Here is a 21,666-nt window from a genome sequence, read left to right as displayed (position 1 = left end):
TCTTTCACAAAAGTGAGGCAAAGCAAGTTATTTCCATCATTACAAAATTGATATACAATCTCAGAAATGCTGAATAAAATGGAAAATCAAGAAAAGAGTTCTACTTAAACCACAACAACTACCATTAACATGTGACGCGTTTAATAGCAGCACGAGTGATTACGGCCACGGTCGGGTCCCAGCTAAATCTCCTCCTGCCTCAAGTCTGTTTTCCAGCCGCGAATTTTGTGACGTCACTTTTAATGATTGCAGGACACAAACCAGCCTACTCGGTAGCCGTCCAGTGACCTGCTCCCCCGGCCCTGTCGCGGTAAATTTGGGTGAAGTTAAGCTGCAGAATCACGCCTCACCTGAGAGGGGGCATCCTTTCCCCGCGTCATCGCTGCCCGAGCTGTCCTCGGAGGCCGGGCTGGCCTGCGGCTCTGGGGGGGCTGGGACGTACCCTTCAGGAGGCAAACTCGCCGTGTAGAGCCGCCTTCGAGGAGGGACCTTGGAGTCTCCACCTGCAGGAGACAAGGGGGCTGTGAACATGGCATACTGTGATGAGACCCTCACTGGCCCTGGCCCTTCCCCAACCACATCCACTGGAGACACGAAACCCAACAGGTCACAAAGCCCAGCCACTGCTGTCAGCACTGATCTCAGGACACCAAGCACTTGGCCAGAGCAGCAGGACAGCCCAAGATCCAGCCAGGAAAAAGGGAGGATCCGTGATTACCTAACCTCTGTGTTTTACAATGATGTAAAAGTATAACTGAGCAGAAAAAACAGTATTCCTCATAGCATACCTTCCACTGTTACAACATGAATCTCTTGACGTCTTGGTGCACAGTCTGGGATTTCTCCAGGTGTGCAAACAACCCACATACGCTGTGTACACACACACCTTAATGGGATCTTGCCACATGCATTTCATTATTACACATTTGTATATTACGTGTATAGTATCATTCAGAAGTTAATAGAACGTGATGAGGAAATATATTAAGATATATTTACATCTACACGATCTTTTAACGGCTATATAATATGCCACGTTTGGCAAATTATAATTTAATTATAACCCAACCATTGTCCTAGATTTTGCACATGGAGATTGACTCTAAATTTTCACTATCACAAACAGCTTCTACGACCGTCCTTGTTGCACAAACTTTGCACACTTGACCACGGAGTTCCTTCAGACAAAGTCCTGGAGATGAACTGCTGGTCCGAAGGATGAGCACCTTTTTTGCTGGCTCTTGATACACGTGGTCCAGAACGGCATCCCCACCACCTCGCCTCCTCCCATGCTCTTTCCGACATCGGGTGGCATTGGCCACAGTTGATTCGCGTACAGCTGACAGAGCGTGTTGTATCCGTTCACGCGTACCACATACGGACTCGACCACTGTACGCACAGTGCCCTGCTCCTGCGAGAGGCACGGTCACCATCTGTCAGCACACGGCAGTATGACACTACGGACCCTGGTCCCCGTGCTGCACTGTCATTTCTGTCACTGGACCACGCACAGGAACAAACTCTGAATAAACTCGGAGTGTGAGCAGAGAGAGTGTGGGGGCAGTGGTGCAGTTGGGGGGAGTTCCGGGGACCCGCGTGACTCAAGTGGAGCCCATTCTGGGGTGGTCGCCAACACGTGCCTGGTCGTCCTGTCCTTTTAGCTCCTTACTCGGACCTGGAGTGGCTCACACTGAGGTCACTGAGCACCTCCCGCGGGGCACTGGACACTGTGATACACGGCAGCCTCATCTCTGCCCGGGAGGGAGCCAGTAACGCGGTGCTCATGGCCACACAGAGAGCCACGAGGGAAACGAGCACAGGACACAGGGGCAGCTGGCCAGAGGAGAGACCTGGGGCCATGACTCTGTCTTGTGCCCGAGGAGCAGCACAGACTTCGTGAGGAGGAAGATGTGTTCGGGACAGGAGCTCAGATGTACAGGCGTCCCTACAGGGTCCCCTGCCCCTCGGCCTGTCCGTAACGGAGACGCGCTTTCAGAAGCTTGCACACTTGACCCCTGTATTTCCTAATGGTGGTCACGGTCGTGCGAGCCGGTTCCGGGTGTCCAACCCAGCATCTCAGAACAGAGCCAGCAGCACAGCCAGGCTTTGAAACGTCCAAGTAAATGCCGTCACTGACCGAAGGAGAGACGTTTGTCACAGTGTCCTCACACCACGTGCCACCATCAAAAACGGGTTTAGTTCCTTCCTTCCGTGACACACACAGCAGGTGTGGCCCTTAGGTGTTCAGACTTCAGACTTTCAGCCCCACACAAGTAACAGGCTGTAAGCTCCGCCTTCCTGTCTCTGGTAGAATGATCGAAACTTGGCTCTGGCCCCCGACCACACGGTACGGTCGGCCCAGAGCCCTCCTAGAGCCCCCACGAGTCCTGGAGGGGACACCTTGTCTTCCCTGCTCTGGCCCCAGTCCTGGGCCTGGCTCCTACCTCTCCTTTGTCCCTGTCATTCCGGACGCAAAATTTGGCATCCTCCTTTTCTACAAATTGTCCACTCACCCCCAAGCACCTCGAGAGCTGAGTAATTAAGAAAATACTTAAGACTTTACATTTTTACAGGTTTTAGGTTCAGAGCAAAATTGACAAAGGTACAGAGATTTCCCTTATACCTCTCTGCACACACACACTGCCTCCCCCAACAGTATGGGCACCCCCCACCCCCATCAGAGGGCACATCTGTTACAGTCAGAGATCCGACACGGACACACTGTCATCACCCAGGGTCCACAGTCCACGTGAGGGTCACTCCTGGTGTTGTGCATTCTGTGGGTCTGGACAATGCAGGATTCCCTGTACTCACATCACTGCCCTAAAAACCCTCTGTGCTCCGCCTGGCCATCCCCCGCCCCCAGCCTCTGGCAACCACTCACGTTTTCCCTGTCTACCTGGTTTGCCTTTTCCAGAATGTCATGTAGTTGGAATCATGCAGTTTGTAGATTTCTCAGCCTTCTTTCACTTAGATCTGCATTTAAGGCTCCTCTGTGTCTTTTCACGGCTTGAAGGCCATGAAATATTCCAGGGTGTGAACGGACCTCAGCAAACCTGCCACCCACTGCAGGGTCTGAACTGACCTCAGTGTACCTGTTACCCACTGCAGGGAGTCTTGGTTGCTTCCACATTTTGGAAACTATGAACAAAGCTGCTGTAAACATCTGTTGCAGGTTTCATGTGGACAATAGTTGAGCTATTTTAATGGAGTTTTGAGGGTGGGTGAGGGGTGAGATCATTTTCTGCACAATCTTTGCCATCTTGGTATCACTGGCCCCTCCTCCTGCACCTCAAATAGAGTTCTTTTACCCTTTCTGGAAGTCTCGGGGCCACCAATACTTGTGCCCATGCAACTCAGGCAGGCGTTCCTCCTAAGAGGTAAGGGAAGTACATCAGTCAAGCAAATGATTTCCTTTGGGAAGGGGTCAGATTCAGGATGGGCTGACGGCTGGTACCTACACAGAGCAGAGAAGGGAGACGAGCTCTGGGCTTTGACACTTATAGGGATGGGGAGGGATGGGGCGGTGTCTGCCACGGACATAATGCTGTATGAGCATATGAGAGGGAGAGAGAGTCCCAGGCAGGGTCCATGCCCAGCACGGAGGCCGACATAGGGCTTCATCTCACGACCCTGGGATCATGACCTGAGCTGAAATCAAGAGTTGGACGCTTGACCGACTGAGCCACCCAGGCGCCACAAGGAAGACTTCTTAAGCCAGACACAAACAGCACAAACCACAGACTTAAAGACTGAGAAACCACATTCTATGAACTTGTAAACAATAGAACACATTGTTGTTTTCAAAAATTAAGAGAATCCATGGAGAGAAGGTGTACAGTTGGCCAAGAATTGGGATTTGGAATACAAAAAGAAATGAAATCTGTAAGATAAACACCAAAAAAAAGCCCAAGAGGAAAACGGGCAAACAGTATGGTTTACACACATGCGCAAGCCGCCGAGCTCTTTACCTCATTAACCATCAGTAAAATGAGGTGCAGACTCCCTCCACGTGAACAACATGGGTTTGAGCTGCTGGGGTCCACTGATATGGAGATTTATTTTGATACATACGGTACATAACATGAATAGATTTTCTCTTCCTTATAATTTTCTTAATGACGTTTCCTTGTCTCTAGCTGACTCTGTAGTAAGAATACAGTATATAATACATATACAGACATGTGTTAGTTGACTGTGTTATTGGTAAGACTTCTGGTCAACAGTAGGTAAATTCTGGGAGTCCCAACTGCCCGGAAGGTGGCATCCCGACCCCTGGCTCGTTCAAGGGTCAGCTTGACTCAACAGGAATAACTGTTGAGTAGGACCCGGGGAAACAGGAACTAGCAGGTCACTTGAGTGGTGCACGTCTGACAGGCAAATTGGCAAAATGAACAATAAATCTGAAGCTACTTCTCTGGGGACACGTGCTTGGGAAACGCCTGTGTGCAAAGGAGAGGTTGATGGTGACCCAGCGTATCCTTACTTCTAGAAAAGCCAGAAGAACGTATGATGTGCTTTTCTAGTCAAGACGGGGTGGTGGGAAGCGTGCACCACCTTGCCCAGAACAACCACAAAGACAGGCCAACCTGATGAAAGAAGTTCCAGATGCCGATCTCTGAGGAAGGGAACCAGCCATGAGACTGTGGCCATGCTGGCCTGGGGCGGAGTGAGCTTGAGGATTGGGGGTGGGGCCTGGCAGCTGGGCTCCAGGGAGGCCCGACGCCTGCAGGCCACGGGCAGCGTCCTCGGGAGAAGCGGGCTGCATCGAGCGAGCCCAGGGCTCTAGGGGGAGACCCCTGCGTGTTCTGCTGAGCGTGATGTGGGTGCCCCTGTGAGGAGCTGCCCAGCGGGGGCTGGGGCTCACAGCCTGGCACTGGGGGGAGCAACCTCAGGGAAGGGCCAGACAGAGCTGGGAGGCTGGGCAGGAGCACAGGAGAGGTGGCCCCTTCCGACCCCCTTGGGGCACCACTGGATGACAGACGGCAGCTTCCGCGGCCACGTGGACTTCTGCCTTGCTGCCTGGCCACGCACAGCCAGCCGGCCGAGATGTGAGAACATCTTAGCCCCATGGAAGTCCAACAAAACCCACAGAAAAGGACAAGGCATGGGACCAACAGGGCATCTGTAGGCTGTGGGGCAATGTCAGGTGGCCTCGTATGTGAACTTGAAGCCCTCCAAGAAACAGTCAGGGAACATTCCCCACGTGATGGAAATCACAACCCCAGAGACCCAAGAAGCTCAGAAACTCGAAGGAGAGCTGTGGAGGAAACCACACGAGGCTCCGAAAACTCAGATTGCTAGACACCGGAGGTGGGGGGTACATCCCGATACAGTCACACAACAGCACAGGACAGCGGCTACATAGACAGCAATCGCCATCGTTAATATAAAGTTTCACAAGCCCCCTAGGAATCACGTATATATACTAAAGTATACACACTGTATCAGCAAGCATGAAACTACATGGGAACCGGGGCTTCCAAATTCTAGGGAGACGAGAGGGAGACGTGGCTGGAGGGTGTTCGAAGACTTCACTTACGCTGTGAAACCTCAGGGTGTACTGTGTACTGAGACAACTTAAACACTGCAAGGTGATGGCCATTCCCCTCACATAAGTACGACATCTATTCTCAGGAACTGTTGGGTACACAATACAGAATCGCTAACTGTATTCATCACGCTGTACATTAGCCCCCAGAACTTACCCCCCTTATAACTTTAGGTCGGTTCCATAATCTCCCCGTCCCCCAGCCCAGCCCCCAGCAACCTCTGTCCATTCTCTCTCAGTTTGAAGTTTTCAGCGTCCACGGAAACGTGAGATCATGCTGTGCCTGTCTTTCTCTGCCTGACTTACTCACTGGGTATAAGGCCCTTGAGCTCCATTTGTTATATTTTTTTATACAACAGCAGGCTTTCAGAGAAGTGGCAAAGGTTAAGAAGTAAAAGACCTGGGTAGAAGGGGTTCCGAGACATCTGTCGTATCATCAAGATTTTATAAGGAAATATTCACATCTTAATGGAAAACTGCAGTTTTTACCAAAGAGCTTTGTCTATTTTCATGACATCTCCAGGCATTCATAGATGTGTCTCCACATACTGATTTTCACGGACCCATAAAAAGCCCAGATTCAACAGCACGAACCTACCTGACCGACGCCCAGCCACCTGCTAGCCCGCCTGTCAGCCTGGAGGTGGGCACTACTCTTGCACACATATTCCCTAAAAACAAGTTTTAAAACTGGTGCCTCCGTACATACAAGTTATAGAGCTTGAGAGCCGCCATATGGAAGACTTACTTGTGCTGTGTCTAAGGGGGATCCAACACACCACAGCCACTTAAATAAGATACGTGATCAAACTCTTGGCTCATTCACCCTTTTGTCCTCTGGAACTCCAACTCCCCCACAGTTTTGCCCTAATATAATAATTTTACTGCATCATGCTTCTCAAATAAACCGTCTTCTTTAAAAAGTTTCTATGATGGTAAACATAATTTTTTCTACATTATTAGAATTAGTAAAAGGCAATTGATCAAAAGTAACAATTACTGCTTTAAATCATTACCCACTACAGAGCAAGTCCCTTGGGCCAAGGGAAGGAGTATGGAAGCACATGTGTCACTGCTACGAGACAGGGTCCTACAGGAACACTACCCGTTTTCATTTTACAGAGGTAACTGCTCAGAAACTCTGAACACAAAAATAGGTAGATGACAGCATGTGGCTTTTTAAAAATAGCAATATTACTCGATTCATTGAATTCTTTGTAAATAATATGCCAAAAATCACGGAGAAATCCATCATCAAACAAAATTATTATTTTTTATTAAAGATTTTTAAAGTTTATTTATTTTGAGAGAGAGAGAGAGAGTGTGTGAGCAGGGGAGGGGCAGAGAGAGAGAGAGAGAGAGAGAGAGACAATGCCAAGCAGACTCAAACCCACAAACTGTGAGATCATGACCTGAACCGAAACTAAGAGTTGGATGCTTAACTGACTGAGCCACCCAGACACCCCTTCACAAAACTATTTTTTTTAATCTTTATTTATTTTTGAGAGAGAGACCAAGTGTGAGTGGGGGAGGAACAGAGAGAGAGGGAGACACAGAATCCAAAGCAGGCTCCAGGCTCCAAGCTATCAGCACAGGGCCTGATGCGAGGCTTGAACTCACGAACCATGAGATCGTGACCTGAGCTGAAGTCAGCCACTTAACCAACTGAGCCACCCAGGCGTCCCTTCACAAAACTATTTTTAACGATCGGCTGATAATTATTTCCTTCAATTTTGCTGAAAGCAAAGGAATGTCTAATACGTGACTTGGAAAGAGATGTGTTGCATGTCCTTAGAATAATTCACTTTCTTTCTGTGAGACCAGTATTCCCAACCGTCCCTTTGGTGGGCACACCGTGGTGGTGTCTATGCCTGGTAGGTCCTCCTTTTGCAAATGGGGGACCAGCAGCTGAGCAAAGTAAGCCTGCAGGACCCTGGGCACTTGCTTGGCGCAGGAGCTGGATAGTGTCGTGGACAGCAGTGTGGACAACAGCATGGACAGCAGTGTGGACAACGGTGCAGGCAGTGGTGTGGGCAAGGGCGTGGAAAAGGGCGTGGACGATGGCGAGGACAACAGTGTGGACGGTGGCACGGACAACGGTAAGGACACGTTGTTGCTGCGAATACCCACGTGAAAACGTTTGTGCAACATGTGTTTTCACTTCTCCTGGGTGTGGACAACGACATGGAAATGGCCAGGGGTCCTCCCCGCGCCCCAGCCACTGCCCCGTGCTCCCTGGCTCTCACAAGGGGTCCTCCCCGCGCCCCGGCCACAGCTCTTCACACTGCTTCCGCACCTGCACCGGGACGAGGACAGTCTCTGCCCAGCACAGTGAACTCAAGCTGGTCTTTAACGGAGGTGCCAGCACCAGCTTCTCTCCGCACTGAGCACGCTGAAGTCCAGTGTGGGCACAGTGACCTTGCACTGCCAGATACAGGACGTGCAGGGTCACCACCCGACAGCCAGGCCAGAGCTGCCTGCTCCAGGGCAAAACATGACAACTGCCAGGTCACTGACCCCCCCCCTCCCCTCCCCCCGCAAGCCCCTCACCTGTCAAGGTGGGGGCACTCCTGCCCCTGAGGTCCGTAGTGGCCACCCTCTCGGCTGGGTTTCCAGAAGCTGGAGCCACGAGTACCCTCTTTTCTTGGCCACAGGGAACACTAGGGAAAAGCCTCCTCAGAACTTTCTCCACGAACACTACAAGTGAAAAAGAGAAGAAAGAATTATTCACGGAGGTTCATTTAAATTGCAAATTTTAGGTAAAATCTAAAATAAAGACAAAGCCTGACATTACCACCAGAGAGAAAAGGGAATGTGCGTGAGGACAACCTAGCACTGTCCCCCGAGGACCCCCAGCACCATCCCCTGAAGCCTTGCCAGCACTGTCCCCTCAAGGACCCCCAGTACTATCCCCTAGAGGATCCCCCAGCATTGTTCCCCGAGGATCCCCAGGACCGTCCATCAGAGGACCCCCAGGACCATCCATCAGAGGATCCCAGGACCATCCATCAGAGGACCCCCCAGGACTGTCCAACAGAGGAAACCCCTGCACTGTCCATCAGACGACTCCCCCAGGACCATCCATCAGACGATCACCAGGACCATCCATCAGAGGATCCCCCAGGACTGTCCATCAGGGGAAACCCCTATACTGTCAATCAGACGTTCCCCCCCAAGACTGTCCATCAGAGGACCTTCAGGAACATCCATCAGAAGATCCCCCAGGACTGTCCATCAGAGGACCCCCAGAACCATCCATCAGAGGATCCCCCCAGGACCGTCCATCAGAGGACCCCCCCCAGGACCGTCCATCAGAGGACCTCCCTGCACTGTCCATCAGAGGACGCCCAGAACCGTCCATCAGAGGATCCCCCCAGGACGATGCATCAGAGGACCCCCCAGGACCATCCATCAGAGGACTTCCCTGAACTGTCCATCAGAGGACCCCCAGAACAGTCCATCAGAGGACCCCCAGAACAGTCCATCAGAGGATCCCCCCCAGGACCATGCATCAGAGGACCCCCCCCCAGGACCATCCAGCAGAGGACCCCCCTGCACTATCCATCAGAGGACCCCCAGAACTGTCCATCAGAGGAACCCCCTGCACTGTCCATCAGATGACTCTCCCAGGACTGTCCATCAGAGGACACCCAGGACCATCCATCAGAGGACACCCAGGACTGTCCATCAGAGGACACCCCCAGGACCGTCTATCAGAGGATCCCCAGGACCGTCCATCAGAGGATCCCCCCCAGGACCATCCATCAGAGGACACCCAAGACCACCCATCAGAGGAACCCCTGCACTGTCCATCAGAGGATCCCCACCCAGGACCACCCATCAGAGGACACCCCCAGGACCGTCCTCCAGAGGATTCCCAGGACCATCCATCAGAGGACCCCCCCCCCAGGACCACCCATCAGAGGATGCCCCTAGGATCGTCTATCAGAGGAACCCCCTTCACTGCCCATCAGATGACTCCCCCAGGACCGTCCATCAGAGGCCACCCAGGATCGTCCATCAGAGGATGCCCCTAGGACCGTCCATCAGAGGAACCCCCTGCACTGTCCATCAGATGACCCCCCCCAGGACCATCCATCAGAGGACCCCCAGAACCGTCCATCAGTGGAACCCCCTGCACTGTCCATCAGATGACTCCCCCAGGACCATCCATCAGAGGATACCCAAGACTGTCTATCAGAGGACCCCCCTGCACTGTCATTAGATGTCATTAGAGGACCCCCAGGACCATCCATCAGAGGGCCTTCAGGAACGTCCATCAGAGAATCCCAGGACTGTCCAGCAGAGGAACCCCTGCACTGTCCATCAGAGGACACCCCCAGGACCGTCCACCAGAGGATCCCCCAAGGACCGTCCATCGAGGACCTTCCTGCACTGTCCATCAGAGGACGCCCAGAACCATCCATCAGAGGATCCCCCCAGGACAATGCATCAGAGGACCCGCCCAGGACCATCCATCAGAGGACTTCCCTGAACTGTCCATCAGAGGACCCCCAGAAGCATCCATCAGAGGAACCCCCTGCACTGTCCATCAGATGACTCCCCCAGGACCGTCCATCAGAGGATACCCAAGACTGTCCATCAGAGGACCCCCCTGCACTGTCATTAGATATCATTAGAGGACCCCCAGGACCATCCATCAGAGGGCCTTCAGGAATGTCCATCAGAGAATCCCAGGACTGTCCAGCAGAAGAACCCCTGCACTGTCCATCAGACAACCCCCCCAGGACTGTCCATCAGAGGACCCCCCAGACTGCCCATGAGAGGACTCCCCTGCACTGTCATTAGAGGTCATCAGAGGACCTCCAGGACCGTCCACCAGAGGACCCCCCCAGGACCGTCCACCAGAGGACCCCCCTGGACCGTCCATCAGAGGAACCCCTGGGACCGTCCATCAGAGGACACTCCAGCACCATCTTCCTAGGGCCCCTAGCACTCTCCATCAGGGGACCCCCAGCTTGGTCCATCAGAGGACCCACTCCCTACAGGACCAGCAGCCTGGATGTCCACAGGTGTGGGGACGGGAGCCAGGCTGGGAAGAGAGGGCAGCAGGCCTGGAGAGTGGAGCATATGAACTCAGGTGTTTATGACTGGGTTTACAAGCAGTCTTTCTTCCCTGCAATGTTCTCTCTCTTTGAAATTGTGTAAAGTACAGACTGTGAACCAGTCTCCGAATTTGGGGTCCAGGTCCTGGATGCAAAGTGTCCCCCTAGACAGGATCACACAGAATAGCTCGGGACGAGGGGTGGAGCCGGGCAGACAGAGCAGGGCCGGGGGGCCCAGCAGCACAGGACACTCCCCGCCGCGCTTAGGAAGACAAGCCTGGTTCCAGCAAGTACAGGGAGATTTTCCACTTTGTTTATTTTAGTTGACATTCTGCTTTAACCGGGGAGAAAGCTGTCATAATGAATAAGCATTTCTGTCCGGATATAATGTGGATAAAGAACGGGCTTGAATCTCAAAACGGCATCTTGGAAGAGGTGAGGGAAAGCGTAATAAAGTAAGTTTGTTTTAACCTTGGTAAATGTAGAAACGGGTGCATGAAGGAGAGAGCTGCTCTGGGGTGGCCAGCAGTCAGGGGCAGAGTCAGTGCGCTCGGGGCAGGCAGGCCAGCTTCCAGATCCCTCCATCGCTGGCGCATGGGGACTGGAAGTGGGTGGCCCCCGGCAGGGACAGGACCCTGAAGTCACAGACCCTCCCAATCTCATCACACTCTCAGGCAGTGTCCCTACTAGAAATGACTCCCACTGACCTGGCCGAGTTATAAAAACATAATTAGGGTTTAAAAATACGAAAGGGTGCCCTCCACCCTGATGGCTCCTCAGATAATCTACTAAAACCAGGCCGGCACTGGGAGCCTGTGCAGCCTGGTGGCTCCCAGGGAGGAAGGAAAACCGTCCGTGCTAGTGACACAACCATTTAAGGCCACAGGTCCTAGCAGTAAAAGATTCCCCATGCACTTTTGTTGAATGTTCTACAAAATCTTCACTGGCATAGGACCTGGCACAAAGCGTGTTTCCAGTACAATCTGCTGAGGGGAAGTGTTCCCAGAGCCTTCTGTAGAACACGTTCACAGGCAGGGTGTCTCGGAGCAGCACCCAAACTGGATTGTGGGGAGAAGCAGCTTGTTTTGCACGTTAAAAAAAAAAATGTTCCGTGGTACTCAATGATATCAGTTAGAAATTCCATCGCCGTGTGATTCCTTAAAGGGCAGAGAGGAATGCTCTGTTCTGCCCCTGTTAGGTAGGACCCCGGGTTAAGGCTAGCTGAGCCCCAGCACTTCCCATCACAAGATGGGCAGAAACGCCCCCGACATGGCAGCACTGAGACAGGCATGGCTGTGTGACAGATGTGGCTGCACCTACCACATGTGGCCCTCCCACCTCACCCACGAGTAGGGCTCTCTGGGGTGCCTCTCCCCCTCACACACCTCCCACCAGCCACTAAAGGGCGAACCTCCACACCCACGCTGGTGTTTACACACAGCACTTGTTATTTCAATGACGCAGAACTGAACTCGCCTTTCCCACCCCATGTTGTATGCCCAGGGCCACTTCCCGACATCACGAGCGGCTCCAGCCTCATCGTGTACAAGCAGCCGGTGTCAGAAGCAGGGCCCGGGCGTGCCTGTGAGGAACAAGGGCACATGCACTGCACCTCATCTGTCTAGGATGCCGGCGGCTGGAAACCTGGGGTGATCATCAGTGACCTGAGCCGCTGTGAACAAGCCTCCAGACAACCTCAGATCACAGGAAAAGAGGCCACGTACTCAAGGCTTGAAGACAAATGTAAACACAAACACAACTTAAATATAAAAGTTCTGCACTTGAGCTTTAAATCCCATGTGATCATGTGGAGGTGGAGGGAGAACAGTGCAGATTCAGATGTGCTGATTCACAAGGTCGAGAAGGTCTGTTCAGTTTACATTTTAGCAAATGACAGACACAGTTCCCCTAACTTTGCCTTTAAAACTAGGCCCAGTGGGGCACCTGGTTGGCTCAGTCGGTTAGGGGTCCAACTTCAGCTCAGGTCATGATCTCACGGTTCATGGGTTTGAGCCCCGTGTCGGGCTCTGTGCTGACAGCTCAGAGACGGAGGCCTCCTTCTGATTCTGTGTCTCCCTCTGTCTCTGCCCCTCCCACACTCATGTTCTGTCTCTCTCTGTCTCAAAAAATAAACACTAAAAACAAACAAACAAATTCAACCCAGTGGTCCAACAGCCAGAACAGAAAGAAAACCTTTCAGCACCCTAAGCTAAGCTGGGTTAAGAATCTTGTAAACCCAAGTGGTGAACGTGATTTCTCTCCTACACTAGCAGGTGTTAAAACCTCATAAGCAAAAACGTCCTTTCCCGCGGGACTAGGTGCTTCTCAGGACAAGGCTGGCATCTGGCTACTGCACCATGGCACGCTGGCTCTCCAGAAGTTGGAGGTGCTCGAGAGACTCCTTCCTACCCCCGCTCCTTGGTACAGCACTGTCACAGGAGAATGAGTACTGGGTACACAATTCCTGACAGTCCTTGGGATTGACGAGGATACCGAACACTGGAAATGCTGGCTTTATGTCCTACTGTCCATTATCCATGAGTTACTTACAAAGTGCACCATCGATAGGCACAAGAACAGATGATCTAAGAGATGTCATGATGGGTTTCTCAATGTCAAGGGGGAGTTTTGTCTTCAATGAGAATTTTAACTAATAAATCTGAACCCAATCTAACTATCCAGGTATCTCAGAATGAAATCATTTTGCTAATAAATGCACATCTGATGCTTTCAATTGCCAGAACTTAAAGCATAACGTCTTTGTAAAAATATCACTTTAATTTAAAAAAATCAGCTTTAAAGAGCAATGTACAACAAAATAACAATTACTTTCTGGCAACTAATATTGCTGGAAGATTCAGTCACGTGCCTCCCTCTATCTCAGTGTTGAGACTACACGATAAAGTCGGGAATGAGACTCTGTGGGGTGCCTGACCTTCAGGTCCGCACAGCTGTGCTGAGACAAACAAGCCCTCGGTCCACCACATGCACACAGCAACACTGCAGTTCTAGGGGACAATGTGGCCACAGTGCATGGAAGCAGTCACATGGACTCTCCTGTCGCTAAAAGAGTTCGTAGTTTATTTAAACAGAAGTAGCCAGCTATTTCAGGCCTAACAACATGTTGTACAGCCACTTAAACTCTCACTGCTACTCAGAGCCTACAGAGTTATGAATGAAACATGTACTCGACGAACCGCTTGATGGTTTCCTGCAAATATGGACTTAATTCTGTAAACAAAGCATGTCTTCCAACTGGCCAAATCTACTTAGTGAGTCATGTTAAAAGCAGAGCAGGAAAGAAAGTACAGTAAAACCTTGGATTGCGAGTAACTTGTTCTGTGAGTGTTCCGCGAGGCGAGCAAACATTTCCAATAAGTTTTAACTCGATAAACCAGTGAGGTCTTACAATACAAGCCGTATGTGACAACAGACGTCACATGATCACAACTGAGCCGATGGTTCTTCTCTCTCTCGCTCTTGCTGCAGGATTGTGCATGGTCGTCAATGCAATGTCACGTTTCCGTGAAATCCTCAAAAGGAGGCAAAAGCAAGTGTCATTGGATAGGTTCCTTGTTAAAGCTGCACAAAAAGAAAAAGATTCCGTTGAGCCAACAGATGGCAGTCATTCTGTCAGTGACAGTGAAAGTCATCCTACATAGTAACCCTCCTCTCTCCGGTCTCCCTCACGCTGGCCATGAAGGTTTTCAAAGATAAGTGCAGGTCAGTTGGTTTACTTTTATTATTTTGTATTATATTACAGTATTGTAATCATCTTTATATGAATATTTTTGTGTGGAATGAATCATCTGAGTTTCCATTATTTCTTTGGAGAAATTCACTTTCATGTAGAAGTGCTTTGGATTACAAGCATGCTTCCAGAATGATTTTTGCTCGCAAACCAAGGTTTTGCCGTATCATTATGTCTTTCAGGATGCTGGTACGTAGCAAAGCATCATTTTTAAAAAGTCTTTCATTTCTGGTTTGCTGAAATGCACCTTTTGACCTAGTGTGTTTGCGTGTGTTTACTCACTACAAATGTTAACTCTTCCTCAATGCAATTACTATTTTTAAATCTCACATTTGGGCATAAAAAGGGAAGAGTATATTCCATTTTTAACAAAGGTGTTAACGGCAGCATTTCAAGGAATTGCTTTCCCATTTGCCGTGATGTTAGAGCAGAAGCCCGAGAATGCCATGCGTGCGGTGTGCAGCAAGCTTCTGGAGGGCAAGCAGGTAAGCCCTCCCAGGTGAGCTCCCCCAGGTGAGCCCCCGCAGATGAGTCTCCTAGGTGAGCCCCCCAGGTGAGCTCTCGCAGGTGAGCTCTCCTAGGTGAGCCCCCCGAAGGTGAGCTCCCGCAGGTGAGCTCCCACAAGTGAGCCCCCACAGGTAAGTCTCCCAGGTGAGCCCCCCAGGTGAGCTCCTGCAGGCGAGTCCCCGCAGGTGAGCTCTCCTTGGTGAGCCCTCGAAGGTGAGCTCCCCCAGGTGAGCCCCCACAGGTGGGCCCCTGCAGATGAGTCCCCTAGGTGAGCCCCTGCAGGTGAGCCCCCCAGGTGAGCTCCCGCAGGCGAGTCCCTGCAGGTGAGCTCTCCTAGGTGAGCCCCCCGAAGGTGAGCTCACGCAGGTGAGCTCCCACAAGTGAGCCCTCACAGGTAAGTCTCCCAGGTGAGCCCCCCAGGTGAGCTCCCACAGGTGAGTCCCTGCAGGTGAGCTCCCCCAGGTGAGCCCCCACAGGTGGGCCCCTGCAGATGAGTCCCCTAGGTGAGCCCCTGCAGGTGAGCCCCCCAGGTGAGCTCCCGCAGGCGAGTCCCTGCAGGTGAGCTCTCCTAGGTGAGCCCCCCGAAGGTGAGCTCACGCAGGTGAGCTCTCACAAGTGAGCCCTCACAGGTAAGTCCCCCGGTGAGCCCCCCAGGTGAGCTCCCACAGGTGAGTCCCTGCAGGTGAGCTCCCCCAGGTGAGCCCCTACAGGTGGGCCCCTGCAGGTGAGTCCCCTAGGTGAGCCCCTGCAGGTGAGCCCCCCAGGTGAGCTCCCGCAGGCGAGTCTCTGCAGGTGAGCTCTCCTAGGTGAGCCCCCCGAAGGTGAGCTCACGCAGGTGAGCTCCCACAAGTGAGCCCCCACAGGTAAGTCCCCCGGTGAGCCCCCCAGGTGAGCTCCAGCAGGCGAGTCCCTGTAGGTGAGCTCCTCCAGGTGAGCCCCCCCCAGGTGAGCCCCCGCAGGTGAGTCCCCCCTCGCCCCCAGGTGAGCTCCTGCAGGACAGCTGGCTGCACTCTGCAGCACTTCCTAGCCAGGCAGTCTCACAACAGGGGAAAATGGCCGTGTGCTCCATTTGAAAAAGCTCTTATGAAAAAAGGAAAGGAAATAGGAACATTTTCTTTTAGAATATTCCATTCTGAAAAAAGCAAAAGAGAATTATAAAAGGTGGCACAGAAAAAGCACCCCATGACCTTTGACACCACTGAGGACGTTACTCCCCCGTCAATATCAGGAATGTTTTTCTTTCTCTTAAAAAAGTTCACTTGGATCACCAAGTAATACAGGTTCCCCTCAATATTTGTGTTCACAGTCTACTTTATCTAAAGTGGGGGAGCAGCTGTGCATTTAGTCCTCCTAAGTATACGCCATACATCTGGAGAGCTGTCTGGTGCGGATGAGAAGTGTTTACTCATTTGTGATTCTACAGGCAAATTTGTCAGAACCTAGGTTCTCATCCCTGCAAACCACGGTCTCCTGGAAAAGCGGGACTCTGAGGGGACGAGCAAAACGTGTGTGGGGCTAGTCTGGGACATGAGGAAGGCAATTAGTTCAAAAGCAGTCTTTTAAAGGGTGGACATTACTGGGAAGGAACACGGCCAACGAGACTACATTCTCACTGGAACTGCACAAAAATGGAAGGGACCCCAAATACCCACATAACTTTAAAATGCTTGAGAGGAAAACATAGAATAGGTTTACGACACTCTCTAGGTTTCTGGTGAACACACTTACATGTGGAAAAGTGATCATCTAGAGCTTGGCGGTTGCCAGGCTTCCTGAAATCGCACTCAAGAAACAGTGCTGCTGAAAACAGAAGCTCGGTGGCCGTGGCTGAGAGACCGTGCCCTGTCCTCACCTTGGCCTGACGCCAGGAAAACCGTCCAGAGTGCACCAGTGACAGACACACACGCACCAGTCACGGCTCCAGCGAGAAGGGAGAAATCTCCCATCTCAGCAAATGCCAGGTCAAGCCATCCCCCCTTTCCATCCTGAAATGGATGTCTTGAGTATCTTGTTTTAACAGATGCTTTAAATTTCTCACGGATACTGTATTTCTTGGGATCTCATGTTCTGAATTTTATCGCGTTCAAATGCCTGCCTGGTACCTGCCAGCCTATCCATAGCTTTCTCAACAATGTTCAATGTTTTATTTTTCCATTTTATCCCAATAATGAAGCAAGGTATTTAACCACTGTCTGTAATCAAGGAATAAAGGAATAAATTGACAATAGCACTATATCACTTCACAAGATAGAAAAGTTCAGTATAATATGTTAATTTAATAAATGATACTTTCTTAATGAGTTTCATAATAGAATCATAAATGTAACAATGATTAGCTAAGATTTAAGCAAGAGTTGGCAAGCTTTCTGAAATACTCATTAGAAGGGAAACAGTACTCAAAATAAAACCAGAGACTGTTCTCAAATGGGACGTACTTAGAACGTACACCATGACTGACACGTGCTCTCCCGTGTAAGGATTGATGTACACCGAATATTCATTTTCTCCCAAACTTTAACATTAAAGAAAAGCCCAAATTTTGTCTCTAATTCTTGCAGAATGTCAACATCACTGACTGGATCAGCCACCAGTGGGCACGGCGGAGCCCTGCCCCACGCGGGACCCCGAAGGACACGCCGCGGACCAGGGCGCGGCCCAGCAAGGGCCTTGAGAAACTTGCTTCAACACCCTGGGGACCCAGGATAACCCGTCACGTTCACTCCAGTACTTTTATCGCTCCCAGTTCGACGAAGAGTGGCTCTTCATCGCTCAGATCTCGAATTCTGCCCAAAGCGCACAAGGGGAGACTGGCCGCGGGTCACTGGCACGAGTAGGGAGGTTAACCGCTCGCTTTGTGCAAAAGCAGACTGGCGAGCGCCCGCTCCCTCCACTGCCCAACGTTACCCCACGGGTGTCCCTAAAGCCACCTCCACTTGGGGACTGGGCCTCCTCCAGGCGCCTCCTCTCCAGCCCCCGAGCCGGGCATGCGTGGGCCTCCCCCCAAACGATGCCCTCCCATGCTGGCTGTCGGTGCTGCTCTGTGTCACCGTCAGCCGGGCTGTGACTGTGGACCACGCACTTCACGTGTGCCTTCCGGCAGAGCCCTTAGGATAAGGCCAGCGTCACCACACGCTGCACGCGGTTCACCGTCAGGGTACAGCTGCCCCTCGAACGATGTGGGGTTTGGGCACGGACCTTTGTGTCCTTAAAATTCCCAAGTCAGGAGAACTTGTGAGTCTCCCTAAACTTGACCAGAGGTCTGGCCAATAGCAGTCGATGATCACTTGCCTTGTACACTACATGTATCCTGTCGTGCGTTCTCACAACAAAGGAACCCAGAGAGAAGAGAAGGATATTGGGAAAGTCGCTCGGAAGGGACAACACACTCATCGCACTGCACGGTTCTGACCGGAAAACACCCACGTACAAGTGGACGCATGCAGTTCAAACCCGTGTTGTTCCAGGATGAGCTGGGTGATGATGTTCTGACATCTTAAAACTTTCTGGCTGGGGAGACCACCCCTCACAGGGCAGCCCATCCTTAAGAGAGAGCAAACCAGGGCAGTCACGTCCATTTGCAAACTGCTCCATCCAGAGCCCTACCTCCCCATCTGTCCTGTACCCAGGAGCAGCACCCCTCTGCTCTGCCTCCCCCATCTGTCCGCCTGCCCCCAGGAGCAGCACCCCTCTGCTCTCCCTACCCATCTGCCCCCCTGCCCCCTGCCCCTAGGAGCAGCACCCCTCCACCCTGCCTCCCCCATCTGTCCCTGTGCCTAGGAGCAGGACCCCACCAGCCTGCCTCACCTGTCTGACCCTGCCCCCAGGAGCAGGACCCCTCCGCTTTGCCTCCCCCATCTGCCCTGCCCCAGGAGCAGCACCCCTCCGCTCTGCCTCCCCCATCTGTTCCCCTGCCCCCAGGAGCAGCACTCCTCTGCTCTCCCTCCCCATCTGTCCCCCTGCCCCCTGCCCCTAGGAGCAGCACCCCTCCACCCTGCCTCCCCCATCTGTCCCTGCGCCTAGGAGCAGGACCCCTCCACCCTGCATCCCCTATCTGATCCTACCCCCAGGAGCAGGACCCCTCTGCTCTGCCTCCCCCATCTGCCCTGCCCCCAAGAGCAGCACCCCTCCGCTCTGCCTCCCCCATCTGTCCTGTACCCAGGAGCAGCACCCTTCTGTCCTACCTCCCCCATCTGATCCTGCACCCAGGAGCAGCACCCCTCTGCCCTGCCTCCTCCATCTGTCCTGCCCCCAGGAGCTGCACCCCTCCACTCTGCCTCCCCCATCTGTCCTGTACCCAGGAGCAGGACCCCTTCACTCTCCCTCCCCATCTGTCCCCCTGCCCCCTGCCCCCAGGAGCAGGACCCCTCCTCCCTGCCTCCCCCATCTGTCCCATCCCCCAGGAGCAGGACCCCTCCGCCTTGCCTCGCCCATCTGATCCTGCCCCCAAGAGCAGCACCCCTCCGCCCTGCCTCCCCCATCTGTCCCTGTCCCCAGGAGCAGCACCCCTCCACCCTGCCTCCCCTGTCTGACCCTGCACCCAGGGGCAGGACCCCGCCGCCCTGCCTCCCCTGTCTGATCCTGCACCCAGGGGCAGGACCCCTCCGCCCTGCCTCCCCCATCTGTCCCTGCACCCAGAAGCAGGACCCCTCCACCTGCCTCCCCCGTCAGATCCTGCACCCAGGGGCAGCAACCCTCAGCGTTGATCATCCTGGGCCCCGGTGCAAGGCAAGAAGGGCCACCTTTATTGCTCAAAACTCACCAAAATTGTACAAACTAGCCGGTCCTAAATTGTTTACCATGCCTTGCCGGCCTGTCCCAGCCAAGCCCAACAAAGCCCATTCACGGTGTGAATCCTTCCCTGCCTCCTGGGGCATCCCCATGTCGTGCCCCTGTCTCTAGGACCCAGGAGTGTAACAACCCTGGCTTTCCTGAGCCTCCGCTCCGGGTCCTCTTGTGGCTGCACCTGACTGGCCGTGTCACGCAAGAACCCCGGACGGCCCCCACGGATGGAGGGGACAACTGAGGATTACAGGGAATGCCATCACAGGGGCCCACCACCCTCTGAACAGCAGCGTCCCACCCTGGGGCATGGAACCTGCTGCCCACACACCACACACCCCAACCGGACCCGTGTCTGATCCCGAAGAAAGTAGTCTGTAACTGCCAACCTACAAGGTCAGTCCCCACATCCAGGGTTTTTGGGAAGCTTCTGTCCCCCGCAGCTGCTGTCTTACTCCCCGTCGTCTCCACATACCCACGAACCCCCAACAACACGCTAGCTGGCCCTCCTGCCACTGTAACTGCCCCTTCCCACAGTTATGCTGTCCAGTCTCGGGTGGGTCTTTAATGGAAGCAAATGCCTATCCCTGTGGTGCCTGAAACCTGCAGCTCAGGGTCCCTACCCCCAGCACAGGTGCCCTGGGCGGCCAGGACCCAGCATTCACCCAACCCCCTTGTTTTACATGGAGCCATTTGTGCATTTGGTCGCTGGGCCATTCATTTCAGAAGTGCTTACTGAGCTCATTCATTCATTCATTCATTCAGGAAGTACTAACAGCCCATCTATTCATTCATTTGTTGAGGAAGTGCTTACAGAGCTCATTCATTCATTTATTCCTTTGTTCAGGAAGTGCTTACTAAGTTCATTCCTTCCTTCATTCATTCAGGAAGTGCTTACTGAGTTCATCATTTGCTTAGGAAGTACTTACTGAGCTCACTCATTCACTCATTTGTTCAGGAAGTGCTTACTGAGCACACTCATTCATTCATGTGTTCAGGAAGTACTTACTGAGCTCATTCATTCATTCATTCATTCAGAAAGTGCTTACTGAGCACACTTATTCATTCATTCGTTCCTTCAGGAAATGCTTACTGAGCACAGGAAGCCTGCCTGGTAGAAGGATTCAGACAGGAATCCGGCGGTGACGATGCAGAAGGCAGCCGTGTGTGATGGAGGGAGCACGCCATCAGGGGAGCTGGCGCCATGGGGTGGAGGTGCTAATCCAGCCTTGCTGGCTCCAGCCTGGGCAATTTCTGTGATCAGTAAAGCCAGACCATGTCTCCTGTAGAAGCATCACAGGCATAAGGATGAAGCTGTGCCCCAGCAGTCACCCTGTGCCAGCTGGCACCGAGCATGCAGCTGCCCAAAGAAACAGGGGGCTCCTTCCCACCGAGGTGCAACCCAACCAGAGCCTGAGGTTCTAAGATCCCAGAGGACCTCGTCGACACTGAGAAGGCTGAAGGTATGACTGGAGAGACACGTGCACACAGGTGTATGAACACATACACACACAGATACACATGTGCACACACACAGAGACACACACATGTACACGCAGACACACGTGTGCACACACACGAACACAAAGAGACATGTGCGCACACATGCAGAGATATACACACGCACATACGTGTGCACACACACGTGGATACGCACGTACAGAAGACACACATGTGTGCACAGTGGAGATACACATGCACACACGCATGCACAGACACACGTGCGCACACACAGAGGCACACATACATGGACACACATGTTCACAGACGGATACATGTGTACACACATGTGCGCGCACACACGCACACGTGCAGAGATCCACACATGCACACACGCGGAGATACACAGACACATGTGCAAAGAGATACACACACAGACACACACATGCACACAGAGATTCATACGTGTACATACATGCAGAGATACACACATGCACACAGGTAGACACACGCATGTACATGCACGAGCACAGACACACATGTGCACAGACTCACATGTGCACACACAGAC

The 21,666-nt window shown here is 52.7% G+C and overlaps 1 protein-coding gene across 3 annotated transcripts in view; it reads right to left on the bottom strand.

Moving 5' to 3' along the window:
• The window catches only part of ERICH1 (glutamate rich 1), a 60,328-nt gene that overhangs the window by 33,130 nt on the left and 5,532 nt on the right, over nt 1–21,666 (bottom strand). For all 3 annotated transcript variants that reach the window (XM_078445214.2, XM_078445213.2, XM_078445212.2), the window contains exons 2-3: nt 8,103–8,249; nt 351–503 (exon numbers count right to left, since the gene is read on the bottom strand). In XM_078445214.2, the coding sequence (XP_078301340.2) occupies nt 351–503; nt 8,103–8,249 (300 nt within the window). The remainder of the gene's footprint in view (nt 1–350; nt 504–8,102; nt 8,250–21,666) is intronic.

This window comes from Panthera onca, chromosome B1 (assembly GCF_046562875.1).
Source record: "Panthera onca isolate mPanOnc1 chromosome B1, mPanOnc1 haplotype 2, whole genome shotgun sequence".
Classification (NCBI taxonomy): domain Eukaryota; kingdom Metazoa; phylum Chordata; class Mammalia; order Carnivora; family Felidae; genus Panthera; species Panthera onca.
Note: the sequence above shows the minus strand (reverse complement) of the source record. Positions and strands in the feature narration are given on the sequence as shown.